This window comes from Poecilia mexicana, unplaced genomic scaffold, assembly GCF_051168715.1.
Source record: "Poecilia mexicana isolate PSO_F unplaced genomic scaffold, ASM5116871v1 scaffold_16, whole genome shotgun sequence".
Lineage (NCBI taxonomy): Eukaryota > Metazoa > Chordata > Actinopteri > Cyprinodontiformes > Poeciliidae > Poecilia > Poecilia mexicana.
In genome coordinates, this window is record NW_028263385.1 from 12,896,495 (window position 1) to 12,912,864 (window position 16,370).

Sequence of the window (16,370 nt, forward strand, 5' to 3'; positions counted from 1 at the left end):
TTATAGATGTACTCTGTTTTAAGTCAGTTTAGTAACAAAATAAACTGACTGATTAAATGTGCAAAAAAAAAAAGAAGAAAAAAAAAAAGATTTTTTAATTCCCATAAGTTCTGGGCAAAATGTTTTGTATATTCTTGCACAAATCTAAAGTAGTTTACAGACATTTTGGCATAACCCTCTGTAAGAAGTTATTCACTGGGTCAGGTTTTTCTGTCACACTGCAGTCCGGCTCTGCCCACAATTATTTTTTTATTAAGGGATTGAGATTAAAACCTTGTGATTGTTGCTCCTGCACTTCAGCTTTGTTGTCCTTTAACCACTTTGTAACTGGCTTTACTGCTTCAATATTTCCACATGATTTTTTTCCCCATAATGCCATCTATTCTGGAAAGTACACAAACTGTACGCATGAAAACCTCCACAAAACATGGCGTTTAATATAATGGATATTATTTCAGCGACCCATAATTCATGTTAGCAAAAACGAAATTGTCAGAGATAATTAGTAAACCATATATCTGAATTTTTCTGTTGATTTTAAAGTTATGTCTGTTATATATCAGTGGAATATAGTTCATATTTTTCTATTTCAGTACATCACTTTTAAATCACAATTATGGGGGCTTCTCATTATGAGAAACCTGCTAGACAAATATCTTAAGAGCAAAGATTCCTGTACTTACGAACAGTCTAGAGACTATTTATAAACGAGACACACACTCTTGCTTACGGTGCAAATTATCAGCTTACAAAATTTAGCAAAACACCATATTCTCCTTGATACAATGTCATTCAATGTGACAAAGTAACTGTACATCTATGATAAACATAATTAAAAGCCAGTTCAGGTGCATCGTAACACGATTTTCTTTGTAGCGCAATGCATCCTGGGTAAGAAACAAACAGCCGGAATCTACTGTCCAATCGGACGTACAATCGTTGGAAAAGGGCGGGACTAGTTTAATCGCAGCCAATTGAATGACGTTTTTCACATTACTCAGAGTATTGTTATGAATGTTCTATTTGGCATTGTTTATAACATAGACATATATAAAGATTATTTTTACTCTTCTATTATGTCTATGGTTTATAATACTGACTCTCTGCTCCTTCGACTTTTTTATTCATGATTGTAAATATTAGCAACAGGAGACCTTTATATAAATATTCCTCATCTGATATTATTTGCACCCGTTTATAAGAAAACTCTGAAAACAAACTGAACTCTTTAGGTTTCTAAGATCTAGCAGCTAAATTTCCCTGTAATTATCTATTTAGTTAGATTTTGACTTATAAAGTTGCTTTTAATAAATAAAAATATTGAAATACATCAAAGCTACGATGACAAAACAGATTATTACTAATAAACTCACATTTTTGACTATTTAACTATTTAAACTCTTTGAATGCACGTGTAAGAACTGCTTTTATTTTTCTTTCAGCCAGAACATGCAACTAGTCACATAGAAAATTAGCCAATACGACAAACATAAATTTGAATATGTGGTATAAATAGGTCCTTGTATATTTCAGCTCTTGCTTTTGTTTCTTCTTCTTGCTAGATGCCCTTGAAACTCATCTTTAAATCAAGTGATGATTCAGTAGTGCGAAATATGAATACTTTTTTAAGCTTTTCAGCATTCAGAATACATAATACAACTCAGAGGTGCAAGATTTATGGAAGAACGCCCTCTAGCGTCACAATATGGGATATGCCTCAATGAATATTGATAATTTATATTTATTGGCCAGCAGGTGGCAGTATATGGAGTGACTCATTGGAGTTCAATGAAGTTGCATTTGATTGCTTGTTTAAAAATACAACAAAATAAAACCATTCCAGACATTTGCTTGACATCTTCGAAGCAGCAGCTAATGAAACATAAAAACGTTAGATGGCTTAAATGCAAGATTCACCCATGTAAGAAAATAGCTGTGACACTGTAGGTCCAAAATAAATTTAGTCTGTTAAGTTAATTCAGCAACTAGAAACTGGTCGCTGTCCTAGTTCCTGGTTATGTGTTTATTTATTGACATGGATTTCTGTAAGAGTTTTGCGACATGATGTTTTCACACGGTACTTGAACGCACCGTGACTTTCCCTCTTTCCCCTTCCTCGCCTCTGATCTATGGAAGATGCGTTCACGGACGTCCTGTCACACGAACCAATCCGCCTACATGAGAGGAGGAGTCAGGATTTCCGTCTTCATAAATACCCCGAGCTGCCCTCTATCGTTCGCTCTTTCGCCCCAGACAAGAAGGACTGTGCCTTTCAGTCATTTTTTTTTTTCATTTTCCTAGTAAAGTCTTGCAAAACAAATCCGCAAACATGAGCAGGAAATTCTTCGTCGGTGGCAACTGGAAAATGAACGGCGACAAGAAAAGCCTCGGGGAACTCATCCAGACCCTGAATAGTGGCAAGGTGGACCCCAATGTCGGTACGTGGAGATTTTTTACAACAGTTACACAATTTCCTCTTTGAATTTGGACACTTTCCTTTATTTTAAGGTTTGAACAACCCCGAAAGAATTGAATTCGTGTAACTGGCCAATTTTACTTCGGAAACAGCTCGGTCATTCAATGAATCGGTTAAGACTTTTAGCATCACAAATATCCTCCTCTGTAATATTTTACACTTAATGATAGATAAAGTCTTTGTTTCAGCTTTTATGGCTCTAGATTAGAGGGTGAAAGTCGTGAGGAGACACTGATGAAGGACACAGAGGGCTACCGCCGTCATGTCGGCGGTGGGTGTGCGCGTGCAGAAGCACGTAGTCTCTGCAACTGCTGGGGTGCGTTCAGGTTCAACTGGTGGCTCACGTCATTTGACATGGGTCGTGGCCTTTTAGCTGTAATCCTAGCACCGAAAGTGCAACAAAAAGCACAGTTATGGGTATTTTAAGTAACATAAGTGCTTTCATACTTTCATAGTGGATACTTTTATACAATTTTTGCCTTCGGATTTTTTTCTTCCCATCGCGACTTGAATGCGCCGTCTGCGTTGTTGCTGCCTGCAGTCTGGAGACAAACCAGACAGAGGAACTGAATGTCAGTCAGTCCCTCTTGCAGCTCTACGTTATGCAACTCTATTATTGAGTCCAACAAGTGTCACTCACTCTGTTTGGACTTTGCTCCCCAAATAAATCCACCTTTTCAGAGCCAATCTGTCAAATTTCTATAATTTCCCCCCAAATTATTCTCCTCTCTCTGGTTATTTTTACTAGTTTGACTTTTAACCTCAGGGCTCCAGACCAGTCTTCGGCCTGTGCAGAATGCAAACCCCTTGGTGACCTTTTAGAGGCTGAACTCAGACCTTTAATGCAGATGACTCCAGCTCAGGACAAATGACCTTTTACCAAACCAATAATAACATGCAGCGTCTAATATAGATCCTCCTAACCCCAAAGATACAGTTACATTGTGAATGTCAGTGTCTTTACTTTACTGTACTCTGCTTGTCCCATGCAGGCTGCTGGAAGAAAAGTGCTGCAGAGTATTAACTGTATTGTAATCTTTGTTTAAATGTATTTTGTAATCATCTTAAGCACAACATTAAATTGTTGAAAACTGATGTCCAAATGCATTGTCACATTCTAAAAATGGTGTGAGGGTTTTCTCCAGATTGAGGTTTATATATTAATCACTAAATTTCTGTAAGTATTAGTACTTGTAAAGCTTTAATAATTTAGTTACTTTTGTTTTTAATTAGAGATGTACCAGTTTGTCTAAATAAGCCAGTCATCCTCTGCCTGTAATGGACGGCTAACTGATTAAATATGAAAAAACTACTCCTGAAAGAACTTCTACAGTTTTTGGTCAATAATTGAATTAACCTTGATGCGCTTCGTTAATGAAAAAAACAATCCAGTGAAGTTTAGGGGTGTACTTTGATTCATAAATGGAGATAATGTTCCTTTATTTTCTGTTGCAATAATAGCTGCTACCTCTGTCAAAGAACCCGCAGCACATTTGTCCCAATCTGTTACATGTTGTATTAAAAAAAACACTATTCTTAATCCACAGGGTGTCTTCAACATTAAATGAAGACTTTACTGGATTATCACCAGTAATGCATGAAAAGATATCCCTCTAATGTATCTTTAATTTTGATTTTCAAAAGCTCATTGCTCAGCTGCTAGCTTGAAATGTTTCCAAACAAATGAACTTGGCAAGGGAAACATGTCGCAGTTCCTTTTCTTTTTTTTTTAGCCAGGTGATTGACAGTGTGCATCAATAGGTAGGGAAGAGCAACAGTGCTACTTTGTATTGCATATTATGGATTATAAACTTGTGTTTTCTGTTTTAACAGAGGTGGTGTGCGGCGCTCCATCCATCTATCTGGACTTCGCCAGGTCCAAACTGGATGCCAAGTTCGGTGTGGCGGCTCAGAACTGCTACAAAGTTCCCAAGGGTGCCTTCACTGGGGAGATTAGGTAAAAAGAAGAAACCAGTTGATTTTCTTCAGGAGAGCTTTAATGCTCCATTTTCCTGAGCTTTAATGCTCAGCAGAGCTTTTATGGTCCTGACCATTTTCCCACCTGCAGCCCTGCGATGATCAAGGACTGCGGCGTGAACTGGGTTATCCTGGGACACTCCGAGCGGCGCCACGTCTTCGGCGAGAGCGATGAGGTAAGATGATCATGTCTGACTTGCTTATAGTTTAGACTTGTAGCATTTAAATTCAAGACTAATTTAATTTAAATGCAGGCAAATGCTGTGTGAATGTAGCTTTTTCATAGCTATAGGCAGTGAAAAAGCCTATATCTGCCTTTTTCACAGCTAGATATAGGTCTGGCAATGAAACAGCCAGAACTATATCTGGCTTTTTCACTGCAATTTAACTGACACAATTCCGATATTGTCACCCCAAAAAAGATCTGATTTGCCCCACTTCTACAAATGGAACTAATTTGGATACATATCTGATCATGTTCAAAACGTTTGGAGTCTGAACAGTCACTTAATTTAAGAATTCTGCACCAGAAAAAGTTTGATGTAAATCAGGACGTAAAAAATGGCTCAAAATTATGATTATGAAAGAACTCATCTCACAAAAACGCGTCAAATCACAATTGGATCAATTTTTTGTTCCAAACAGAAATTCCAGTCAAAGCTCCACAAAAGGCAGTTGCTATTAGTTGTTTTATTTTAATTTGCTTCCTTTGTCTCGTAATGATTTTGGGACGATTACTGTCGACTCCATTGCCGAATAACTTTGGCTGCTGTGTGATACTAACGTTCTTCTGTGCATGCAGGTCGCGTTGTCTGACAGAAAACCTGCTAAACCCAGTGATGGGGATGCTAGGGCAATCCACCAGCAGCCAGCCATGTTTTGTGTTTAAAAAATGTTAAAAGTTACAAAAATTCAGATGTGCACGAGCAGCATCATAATTTGTTCAATGTGTCAGCTATATGTAGCTTAATCTGTGTTTACTGCCACTACTACTGGTCTATAAAAAAGCGTATTTAAAGTGAACAAACAACCCTTAGCCTGGTGGGGGGGGGGCAAATAAAGCCTGGTGGCCCGCCAGGCTTATTGTACACCGGGGGAAGCCCTAAGTGATAGCCTAATTCTACTTTCTTTTGTTTTTCTTTTTTCCTGGGTCATTAGCTGATTGGTCAAAAGACTGCTCATGCTCTGGAGAGTGGTCTCGGCGTGATCGCCTGCATCGGCGAGAAGCTGGATGAGAGGGAGGGAGGCATCACGGAGAAGGTGGTGTTTGCCCAGACCAAAGTCATTGCAGGTATGCAGCTTCCAGGACAGAGTCTGAGTGGTGCAACTTGTGTTCAGATAGAGAGGGAGGGTTTGGAAATATGTCTGCTTGCACAATACCAAGTCTTATCTCATTGACAGACAACGTAAAGGACTGGAGCAAGGTTGTGCTTGCTTATGAGCCTGTGTGGGCTATTGGCACCGGGAAGACTGCGTCTCCACAGCAGGTAAATATTGGAAAAGCTGAATGTTTCCCCACCGAGGGCCGAGCTGTGTGGCTTCAAACACGATTTCTGTGTGATACCTCAGGCTCAGGAAGTTCATGAGAAACTGAGAGAGTGGCTGAAGACCAACGTGTCTGAAGCTGTAGCCAACTCTGTGAGGATCATCTATGGAGGTGAGCTGTCTGAATTATAATTGAAAAAGTTATTGACAAGTTGTGACGTCACACGCATAAGATCCCGCCCCATTTCCCTGCTGGAGGGCGAAAAACTTCTCTCTGACGATGACTAGATGACTAGCTTTGGTTTTAGCTGTCAATATATTGCGCCTGATGTGTAAAAGAAAAAGGAACGCAGTGCTTTGCTACTAATTGTCAACACTATAACTAGAAAACTATGTCTAAGGGTATCGCATTTCACTGGTCAATAAAAAGTTTTCATTTAAAAATGAGAAATGGCAGGAGAGGGAAGTTATAAGTTATGCTAGCTTGACTTTGACAACCTTAACATGTAGGTGTGCTGTGGAATTTGGTGTGTTTAGGTTCAGTTAAAAAAAAAAAAGCCGACCCACACACCAGCTTTCTGACTGACCATCAGCAGACTGGGTGTTTAAATTAACTAATCAGCCACGATCACTTATTAATAATCTGAAAATAAACATCAAAGCTGAAAACATAAAACTGTGACAGACTCAATGATCTGTTCTTTGTGTGGGAAATGTTTTTTTTGTGTGTGTGTGTGTGTGTGTTGAATCCTGATGCACCCGTGAAGCTGTTGTCAATCAGTTGCTATGGCGACAGGTTTGTGTATAGCGTGAGGAAAAAAAAATACGAGTAGTTTTGAGTTGCTGTTCAACGATTTTTCTGCATTATTTTTCCCTTTGTTGTGGATTAAATTGGTAATATGTGCATCTCCAGGTTTCATTTTGTTAACGGATTTGTTCTACCACTGCAGCGCTGCTACATATGGGACGTAAAAGAATTGTCTTTTTGCCCTCCAGCGTTGTGCGCGTGCATGAAATTTCCGGATGTAAATCACAATAATGTGTAATTGTTGCATATTATCCTCCTAATGCATCAATGCTGCTTCTCAGGTTCAGTAACTGGTGGTACCTGTAAGGAACTCGCCTCCCAGAAGGACGTGGACGGTTTCCTGGTGGGTGGAGCCTCCCTCAAGCCGGAGTTCATCGACATCATCAATGCCAAGGCGTAAAGACCCAACCAGATCGGCTCCCTCAACTCGCAGTGCTTCTTCCCTGCGCTCTCTGTTCAAACCATTTGTGTAATGTCGTCATTCCCTCGGTTTTTTCCTCCTTTTTTATCTTTTGGTATATTTTCCCATAAAGAAAAAAGGGACAGGCTGACAGATGCACTGGTGCTGCACTGATGAGTCTACTGAGAACGGCCTGCGTGCGAACCTGACCTCCACACAAAGTGCTCAAGCTGACTACCAGATGTGGACGCGCGGTCCCCTGCCTTGACTTGAAAGGTTTACGAACTTCTTCTGTAATTGTTTTTAGGATAAACTGTGTCGCCGTTCTTGTCGGTATGTTTTTTTTCTCTGGTGTCTCTTTGTGTGATTGTGAAGATCTGTGGCTTTTTCCCCTCACTGTAGACGTGCATGATCCTTTTTTTTTCACTCATTTTGCAGAGAGAAAAGTGTCCATTAACACATTGGCTGTATTGTGTTATGATCCACAATTAGAAGGGAAAACTATACGGAAATATTCTAATAAACGGTTTCAAGGATACTTTGTCTCTGTTTTGACTTCTACCTTGACTTTCTAATTAAATATTTAGAAATGATTAAAGATAATTTAAAAGAACTCCTTGTCTGTACGCTGTATTACTATGAAAGCAGAGGGGCTGATATTCCTGACATGTTGAGTAGAGAGTGTCTAATTACAGAACTGACAATACCCCGAAGGACTCCACTGCTATTTTTATCCTAAGACTGAAGCAAGAAACAGCGAACAAATATGAATTAAATACTGTTACTGTGGTGTTTTTAAGTGAATTATTGTATAGAAAATGTTTATTTTATCCCAGAATATTTAAAAATGCAACTTAAAGCTTGATTATGTAGAATGAATTTATAGTTTACTTTCCTATCATCTTTGTCTAGCTTATAACTTCACTGTACAAGATAAATATATGTATTTACATTATGTTTTATTTATAGATATAGATAGAAAATCACTTTGAGGGTGGAGTTGTACTATTTAATTATTTGTTGGTTGTATTCAAGTTTTGCCCAAAACGCATTAAGTCATTTCTGTAATATATTTTTCCTTTTAGGAGTACTTTTACTACACTGTAGTTCTTGCTTTTACTTGAGTAATTTTATTAAGTGTCTCCACTTTTATTTGAGTAAAATTTCTTGATAATCTACTGACTGTGAGTAACTTCACTGAATGAAGATCAGACATATTTTAACCAAAAAATTCACAAGTTAAATACACACACTTGAAGTTTTAGTTAAAGTTGTATACGTTTTATATTGACAGAAACTGATTTGGATTTTTTTTTTCTTTTGCTTGATTTTTAATTTTTTTGTTAATATGAATTGTCATTTTTATCAGTAAAATACCAAAATTTCCTCTTAACTTTATATTTTTGTCCATCTGATGATGTATTTTTAAAATATTAAATTACTTTTTATTCAGTAATATCTTAAATGGCTACATTTTACTTGAGTACATTTTTTGGTTACTCTACCCACTTCAGCTCTTTAATTAAATGAGAAACAACATTTAATTTCCCTTTGGGATCAATAAAGTATTTTTGAATTTCATTTTTTCCCCCTCCAGCCCACCAGGGGGCGGCAGTGTTTTCACGTTCCACATCTTGACGTGACTCTCCGTTTCACGTCAGTGTTTACAAGCGAAGCGTGACGTTCATGGACCCGCAGAAATCCGTTTTCAATCACCGCTAAGATCCTCCAGCCTTTTCAGGAAAATGCTGCCTCTTAGAGTTTTCCTCAACGAGAGACTTTCCGCGGTGGCGGAGGAGATTTTAGGAGCCGTGGAGAAGACAATAGCGGTGTACCAGGAAGAGATTTTACGCTCCAAAGATTTAGAAATCAGGCAGCTCAGGATGCAGCTGAAGCTCCTCCATTCAGGTATTTTCTTGGTATAATTCTCCTGGAAACCATGTGCCATGCAACTTGGTGTTAAAGTGTGTTAAAATGAAATTGCTGTGGCGTGTTTTCGTTTTGTAGAGCCTGAATCGGACAATTATCTTGAATCCGAGCAGCTGCATTCTCCTCCCCCTCCTTCTGCTTCTCCTTCTGTCCAGCCCCATCAGTCACCCCCTGCAGTGGCTGCTGTCCATGAGGAGGAGCAGCAGCAGGGAGGGGAGGAAGAGGATGAAGTCTGCTGCGTTGATCAGGAGCTCCCAGAGACCTCACAGGTCAAAGAGAAGCAGGAGCAGCCGCGGGGAGACGCTCCCAAGCGGCACTTCTGGATGATCCACGACTCCGCTGAGAACCAAGACGACCCGGAATCAGAGGCGCAGGAGTTCATCTCACCCCACACCGGCCTGCCGACCACTCTGCATGAGCAGGCGCTGCACTTCCAGCAGTTTCTCAGCAGCAGCAACAACGGCGGGGGGAACAGCAGCGGCGACGAGAGCAGAGACAGGCCCTACATCTGCTCCGTGTGTGAGAAGCGCTTCACCAACTGCTCCCACCTGGCGGCCCACATCAGGACGCACACGGGCGAGAGGCCCTACATGTGTGACATCTGCAGGAAGACCTTCATCACCACCAGCGCCCTGAACAGACACCAGACCATTCACACCGAGGGGAAGCGATATATATGCGCCTTCTGTGGAAAGTCCTTTAAATGGATGGAGTCTCTAGGCAGACATGTGAGAAGCGTTCACAAGAGTGATAATGTGCAAGTATGAGGTCCGCATTAAAGCTGCAGTATGTGACTTTTATTAAAAAGAACAATGTTTTTTTTATGTATTTGTTAAAACTATAACTATGTCATGACAGTTTGTTATGAGATCGTCTGTGAAAAAAAAAATCGATGATCTCCTGATCTACTTTTGCTGTCTGAAGAAATGGATGCCCCCCCGCCCCCCCCCCCGACCAAAAACAACCAATCAGAGCCAAGAGGCGGGTCTTAGCGCTTTCAAACAATGCTGCTAAGTATGTCAATGGAGGAGAAACAGCTTACTTTCACAGAAAAAAAAAAAAAACGTTTATCCGTGGCTATGCTAACAAGGCTGAGCATTCACAACATGCTATGCTAGCTGAGGTAGCACAGAGCTAGGTGGTGGGAGGATGAGTCGCATGAGATTGTGATTGACAGCGCTAATCCCCGCCTCCTTTCTCTGATTGGCTGTTTATAGTTAGCTAGGAGGCAGAGGAGCTACATTTTTCAGATCATCTATCTCATACCAAGCTATCACGACGTTTATTGGTTACAATAAACGTGTAACCAAATTTTTTTATAAAAGTTGTCCAACATTTGTAAAAATAAATTATTTTCCATATTTATTAAAACTGTAATGATGTCATGAAAGTATGGTGTCAGACAGATAATGTGAATAAATCAAGCTGTTCCCAGTCAAAAACGACCAATCAGAGCCAGGACAAAGGCCTTAGTGCTGTCAATCACTCTCATGTACACGCTACTAAATGTGCTGATGGCGGAACAACAACTCACCAACGGTGGCCATACTAACTAGCTATAGCATTCATGTCGGGGTTTGTTTTTGTGAACTAGCCGTAGCGTAGCACAGAGCAAGAGGGAGGGTGAAAGCAGCATGTTACACCCTCCACAGCCTGATTGACAGTGCTTAGACCCTCCTCCTAGCTCTTATTGGTTGTTTCGGACTGAGCTGTGTATTTCTGAAGTTAGTACTAGGAGGAACATTAAATTTCTTATATTGTCACAACATAATGATAATTTCAACAAATGTGTAAAAACATTTTTTACATAAAAGTTACATACTGCACCTTTAAAGGCGTAGTTATACTTCAGTTACATGACCGCGTATGAATTAATCATAAACTAAATAGCTGGTGTTCGGAATGTTAGTAAAGTGTGATTTACTGTATGTAGTACTGAATATGCCTGGATCCCATTAAGACTTGTATAAATTCATAATTAATAGCAAGCTGATTGTGTAAAATTAACATTTTTACGTCACGTACGGTACATGTATCGTTTCAGAATAAAAATTAAAAGTCATTCTTCATCTTTTATCTCCTTTTCATGCTTCAGATTAAAAAGAACATCCCACGTTGCGCCTGTAGGGGGCATTAGCAGCTTTCCATTCATAATATCTTATGAATCTGAAGAATTTGGCAGAGTTAATATAATCTGTTATTTTCTCAGTGAAAATGTCAGTGTTCTCATTCTGCTGCGAAAACCCTTAAAGATTCCTTCTCTTTGTTTATGTCACATTTAAAATTTTAAATGTGAATCATCCATCGATTCACTCATTGTTTTTCTTCAGAAAATATAAAAGATAACCTGAATAAATGCATTTTTAAAATGTATTAGTGAAAACAATCTACAAAAGACAACCTGGCTCTGTGTGCAAATGTAATTAAACCAAATTGTGATTCAATTCAGTAAAAAATACCTTAATAATCAGACAATAATATTAAATATTTAAAGTAAATTCACAACTATGCATTATTTAGTGTTGGTTTGTCACAAAAACAAACAATAAATACATTTTATGTTGATGTGACAAAATATGACAAAGTTAAAGTATTTTGATCCAAAATTAAGGATGTAGTTTAAATTTGTTGTAACACAATTCAAACTTCTGTGATTAAAAACTGAAAGATGTTCCAAAAACAAGCCAGCTGTCCCTGAGTTTCTCCTTTTCTTCCTGCAGATCTTTCCATCCAGTCGTTTTCTTTCTGCATTAATGAACACCAGCTTCGCTCTCCGAGTGCCAGAGCGACACATCGGAACCGATCAGTCATCAGGATAAATATGTTTACTGAAGTATCTGGATGCCAGACGATCTGTGGCAAAGAGAAATCCAAAAATGATTTTTTTTTTTTATGGGGAAAAAAAATGATGAAAGCAAAATATGTTTTAAATCTGATCCTTAAAGGAAAGTTAAAAAGAGAGGAATGAATTCAAACTGCTGTGAAGAAGGGAGGCTGAGCTAAAGGTGGAAAATAAACAAAGCAGAGAGAAATAAAGAGGGAAAAATAAAATTGACATAAACAGTAAACAGAAAGTAATACAGGGAGTAAATTAAAATAAAGCAAAAGAACAATGAAGAAATGACCAAAACAGAAACCTAAATAAATCTCTAACACATAAAAATCATGATATGTATCTATTTCAGGTTAACAGAGAAACCAGAGAGAATCCACACTTTAGACAAAGAATGTGCAAACTGCAGAAAAAACTCTGGGATTGGAACCTACAACCTTTTAGCTGCAGCGACAATGTTAACACTGCAAAAACACAAAACCTTAACAAGTTATTTTAGTTTATAATGCAAATATCTTGGTGCTCTTGCAATGACTTACAAGTAGCTTTACAGCAAGATAAAGGAGTTTCTTTTAAGTTATTAATTCTTTAACGTTGATAAAAAAAATACTTGTTTCATTAGCAGATAACTTGACTTAAATCAAGACATTTTCCCATTTTTTGTGGCCTGTGGACTGATTTTGATGCAGATGGAGACTTTTATTTATAATAAGGTTAAAGTTATAACAACAAGACAAAGAATTAATATTTTTATAATAAATAGAACCAAGAGATTTTGTTGCCTTGTCCAAACTAATTTATCAAACTTGGATAAACATAAAAAATGTTTTTGACAGAAAGTGACCCAAGTCCTGCCAAATAAAACAAACAAACAAACAAAAAAACTATTTGATGCAAAAAATGTTTACATTTCTGGATCTACAGAAAAAAAAATTAACTACTTAATTTGCTTGATTTTACCTTTTTGTTTTTACTTTTATTTTCTTGGCCGGTCAGCACTTTTGACCCAACGATTTCAGCCCTTAAGACAAAAAGTTTGGACATTATTTTATTTTTTCTAATTTATTTGCTCCTGTTTCTTTTTTGTTTTCTTCTTCTTATAACTTTAAGATTCACTGGCATAAAATGTAAAAACTTGTGATTTCTTCCCCTCTCTGGAAATTTGGACCAAGACTATTCAAGCTTCTGCGGAAAACGTTTTAATTGGTGTGTCATGTTAACAGCACTGGCCATGGAAGCTGTAAAAGTGTGACTTTAATTATCTTATAATAAAAGACAGATCCTAATGGCTGGACTTGTTTGATTTGCACAAATGAAAGTCACATGTTGAGACCAGATGCTTGAGCAAAACATTTTTTAGTGCTGTGTTTTCAACCCAGAGATGTTTGTTTTTTGTTGTTTTTTTTTTTATAGGATTTAATTGATACCAGATAAATAATGTGTTTTGAACATTTCCAACTGTCTGTATCTGTAACATTTATGCATAATTAAAGTGAAACTGAAGTAAAATACTGCAAATCTTTTTCCGAAAACATGCGAGAATGCAAGACCAGATTAGAAAACAATGAAATGGCAAATATTGCCATGACATCAGCTTCGATGTTTTCCTCACTTCTCTCAAATAATTATTGCGTCGTAAAGAGTTTGATGTTAAAATTCACCAGAAACTTTGCAGACATATTGGTTAGCGCAGCTTCACTGGCTCAGTAACGCACCGCTAAAAATTAACAACAGAAAAAAATTAATGGACTGAATCTGTGGCTGTAGAGCTGCTGTTCTCTTGGCTTGAGTAACTAACAAAACAAAAACATGGGATGTGCAAGAAGCAAGGAAGTGAGCATGTAAACAAGCTTGCAAAAGCAATCAGAGTTTTGTCACATTTCAACCACATTTTAGTATTTTATTTTATTGAAAGAGAAGCACAAAGTGGAAAACAGTGGACAGGCTGCGTTGTTGAATAAAACCTGCTAACTGTGAACTGATTATGTATTCAGCTGTTATAGTGAGTCGATATTTTGCACAAGATTAATACAAAGTTTCCTCTTCAAAAGTTTAGATACTCATTCCCAGATTATTTTTTGTGTCATTATTGATATTTAATTTGAAAACATATTTTTTTTGCCCCTAAACCCTTGAAGCAACACAGCATGGAAGCTAGCTTTCAATTCATCCATGTGGTAAAATTATATTTCACCAATTTTTCACTTATTGAGCAACTTATATTATTAGATAAATGGTGTAATGTTTCCAATTGAGGACTGGATTATCCCAGATTAAGTGCTAATCCTCTGTGTTATGTCTAGTTTGATCTATGATTCCTTCATTCCAAAATGCAGGATTTGTTTTTATTTGTTTGCCATCTACACTGACTCCAGTTCAAGGTTTCCAGTCTAACTGGGTCCATTTTAGAGAATAAATTAACCCCAAACCATCTTGTGACAGCGAGTGGGATTAACTGTTTGAGGTTAATAGAGGTCAGTTATTCTGTTATTCCTCAATTTTCAGAAAATGGAGGTCAGATTCAAGATTTTATCTTTTAGATATTAATAATTAATTATTAATTACTGTAATCTGATTTATATCAGTTTATTTATCAATCAGTCAAAATTTGGTACCATAAATATGAATGTGAGCTGTTTGGTTTGAAATCATTGAATAGCAAAGTCTGGAAGAATGAACTTTTTAAAATTCTCAGTTATTATTTTTTTTAAAACTTGTACAAAATATAAAAATAAACACTTTTCCAGACTTTTTAACGCCGCAGGAACTTTGTTTTTATAGTAACGACTCTGCTGGCTTTTAATCTTTCCATTCTTCTTTACAAAACACTTCAGTCAGATCAGATTGTGAGCATCTGTGAACATCAGCTTTTAAGCATTGCTAAAGATTCTTAATTTGATTTAGACTTGGACTTTGACTAGACCAATTAAGATATGATTTCAGCCATTTTGCTCTAGTTCTGGCTGTATGTTTAGGTTTGTTTTCCTACAGAAAGTATCAAGTCTTTCCAGCTGCTCGGAGCTCTTCTTGTTCAACTTTTGACTCTGGATCAGAGCTTTATACACACGCAAAAGCAGAGGATGATTAAATGGATGCAGGTCCGGGTCCAATCTGAAAAATGGAGCTGTAGGTACAGAAAAGAAGAAGCTGACGCAACAAGATTAAACAGAAAATAAACAACTGTGGCACTGATGATTGCCTTGCATCTGGACCAGCGTTTGTGTTTAAAAACATTCGACGTCTTTGACTTTCACCTCCTCCTCCACACCGGAGGAAAAAAAATAAAAAATACGACTGATGATGTGCTAAGAATAAAACCCCAGATGTGATTTCACCAGAGGGGGTAAAAATGAGATCTGTCCTGCAGGAAGGCGCTTTACATTATGTTGACACACTTTTTCAAGGTGACTTTAAATGACACAAACCCCACAGAAAATACGAGACGCCCAGCAGCAGAAGCAGCAGCAGCAGCAGCAGCGTGAAGGAATGGAGCTGCAGATTCTGAGACGTATCAATAAATGTGATCTGTGGGGCGGCAGCGAAGGCCGCAGAACTGCAGGGAGGAGGTTCCTCTGTCGGTCTCACACACACACACACACACACACACACACACACACACGCACACACACACACAGACACACACACACACACGCACACACACACACAGACACACACACACACACGCACACACACACATATAACCCTGAGCCTTCAGCAGCATCAGTAAATCACTCCTTTCAGCTCCTCCCTTGTTTCTCCTTCTCCCCAAATTTCCCTCTTTTCTCCGTTTTTCTTTCTTTTTTCCTTTTTTACAGCGCAGTCAGGAATGCTGGCTCTACAGGGTGGCTGCTGCTGCTGCTGCTGCTCACTGGAGCGACTCACCTCCCATGTCTCACACTCATCCCATGTGTCTCTTATTAGCTACACTCACCCGAGAGAGGGAGGGATGGAGGGACGGAGGGAGAGGCTGGTGCAGAGGGGGAGGAGTGGGAGGAATTTGATATGCTTTGTGCACGAATGACTTGTATAAAACAAAAGACGGGGCAAAAACTCCGAAACACACACCAAGACTCGGGAAACTATAGCAAAAAAAGAGATTATAATTTATTCCCAGATTTTTTGTTTCTTTTGCCCTCATTTGCATCTTGTTTCACAAGGTAAATCGAAAATAAAAAATAAAAACCGACCGCCATACCATGAAAATGTAAAAAAATAATACAAATAATATGTGTTGTATATATAATTATATCATTATCAACAAACGGACGACATTAATCATAATAACAATACTATCATCATGAACAGAAACACTAAAATTGCTGGTCTCATGCATATCGAACGCCCCTCGGATACAAAAGAGGGGAGGATTTTGTTGTGACTTTTTTACACTTATGTTGTTCAGTATATTTGCATGATAAGTGACTGATTACAATTATATGTTAAGCATAATTTACATGATGAT

At 38.1% G+C, this 16,370-nt stretch overlaps 2 protein-coding genes and 1 non-coding gene across 3 annotated transcripts; 2 read left to right on the forward strand and 1 right to left on the reverse strand.

The window, feature by feature from the left end:
• Window positions 1-618: 618 nt before the first annotated feature.
• LOC148155006 (U7 small nuclear RNA) lies at window positions 619-675 on the reverse strand. The gene has a single exon (XR_015765750.1). It is a non-coding gene; the product is annotated as a U7 small nuclear RNA (small nuclear RNA).
• Window positions 676-2,224: 1,549 nt separating this feature from the next.
• Window positions 2,225-7,684, forward strand: tpi1b (triosephosphate isomerase 1b). Its single transcript, XM_015003828.2, has 7 exons — window positions 2,225-2,438; window positions 4,310-4,433; window positions 4,545-4,629; window positions 5,612-5,744; window positions 5,855-5,940; window positions 6,023-6,110; window positions 7,028-7,684. The coding sequence occupies exons 1-7, from the start codon at window positions 2,330-2,332 to the stop codon at window positions 7,144-7,146; spliced, it is 744 nt and encodes a 247-aa protein (XP_014859314.2). The 5' UTR covers window positions 2,225-2,329; the 3' UTR covers window positions 7,147-7,684.
• A 145-nt stretch (window positions 7,685-7,829) lies between these two features.
• On the forward strand, window positions 7,830-11,144 carry LOC106927922 (uncharacterized). Its single transcript, XM_015003829.2, has 2 exons — window positions 7,830-9,054; window positions 9,154-11,144. The coding sequence occupies exons 1-2, from the start codon at window positions 8,892-8,894 to the stop codon at window positions 9,840-9,842; spliced, it is 852 nt and encodes a 283-aa protein (XP_014859315.1). The 5' UTR covers window positions 7,830-8,891; the 3' UTR covers window positions 9,843-11,144.
• Window positions 11,145-16,370: the final 5,226 nt, after the last annotated feature.

What these genes read in the sequence shown, in the direction of transcription:
- tpi1b (XM_015003828.2), top strand. Translation starts at nt 2,330, where the DNA reads ATGAGCAGGAAATTCTTCGTCGGTGGCAACTGGAAAATGAACGGCGAC. An exon ending in GCCTTCACTGGGGAGATTAG is followed by an intron (nt 4,434 to 4,544) that starts GTAAAAAGAAGA and finishes TCCCACCTGCAG; the next exon opens with CCCTGCGATGATCAAGGACT. An exon ending in CCAGACCAAAGTCATTGCAG is followed by an intron (nt 5,745 to 5,854) that starts GTATGCAGCTTC and finishes TCTCATTGACAG; the next exon opens with ACAACGTAAAGGACTGGAGC.
- LOC106927922 (XM_015003829.2), top strand. Translation starts at nt 8,892, where the DNA reads ATGCTGCCTCTTAGAGTTTTCCTCAACGAGAGACTTTCCGCGGTGGCG. An exon ending in GCTGAAGCTCCTCCATTCAG is followed by an intron (nt 9,055 to 9,153) that starts GTATTTTCTTGG and finishes TTCGTTTTGTAG; the next exon opens with AGCCTGAATCGGACAATTAT.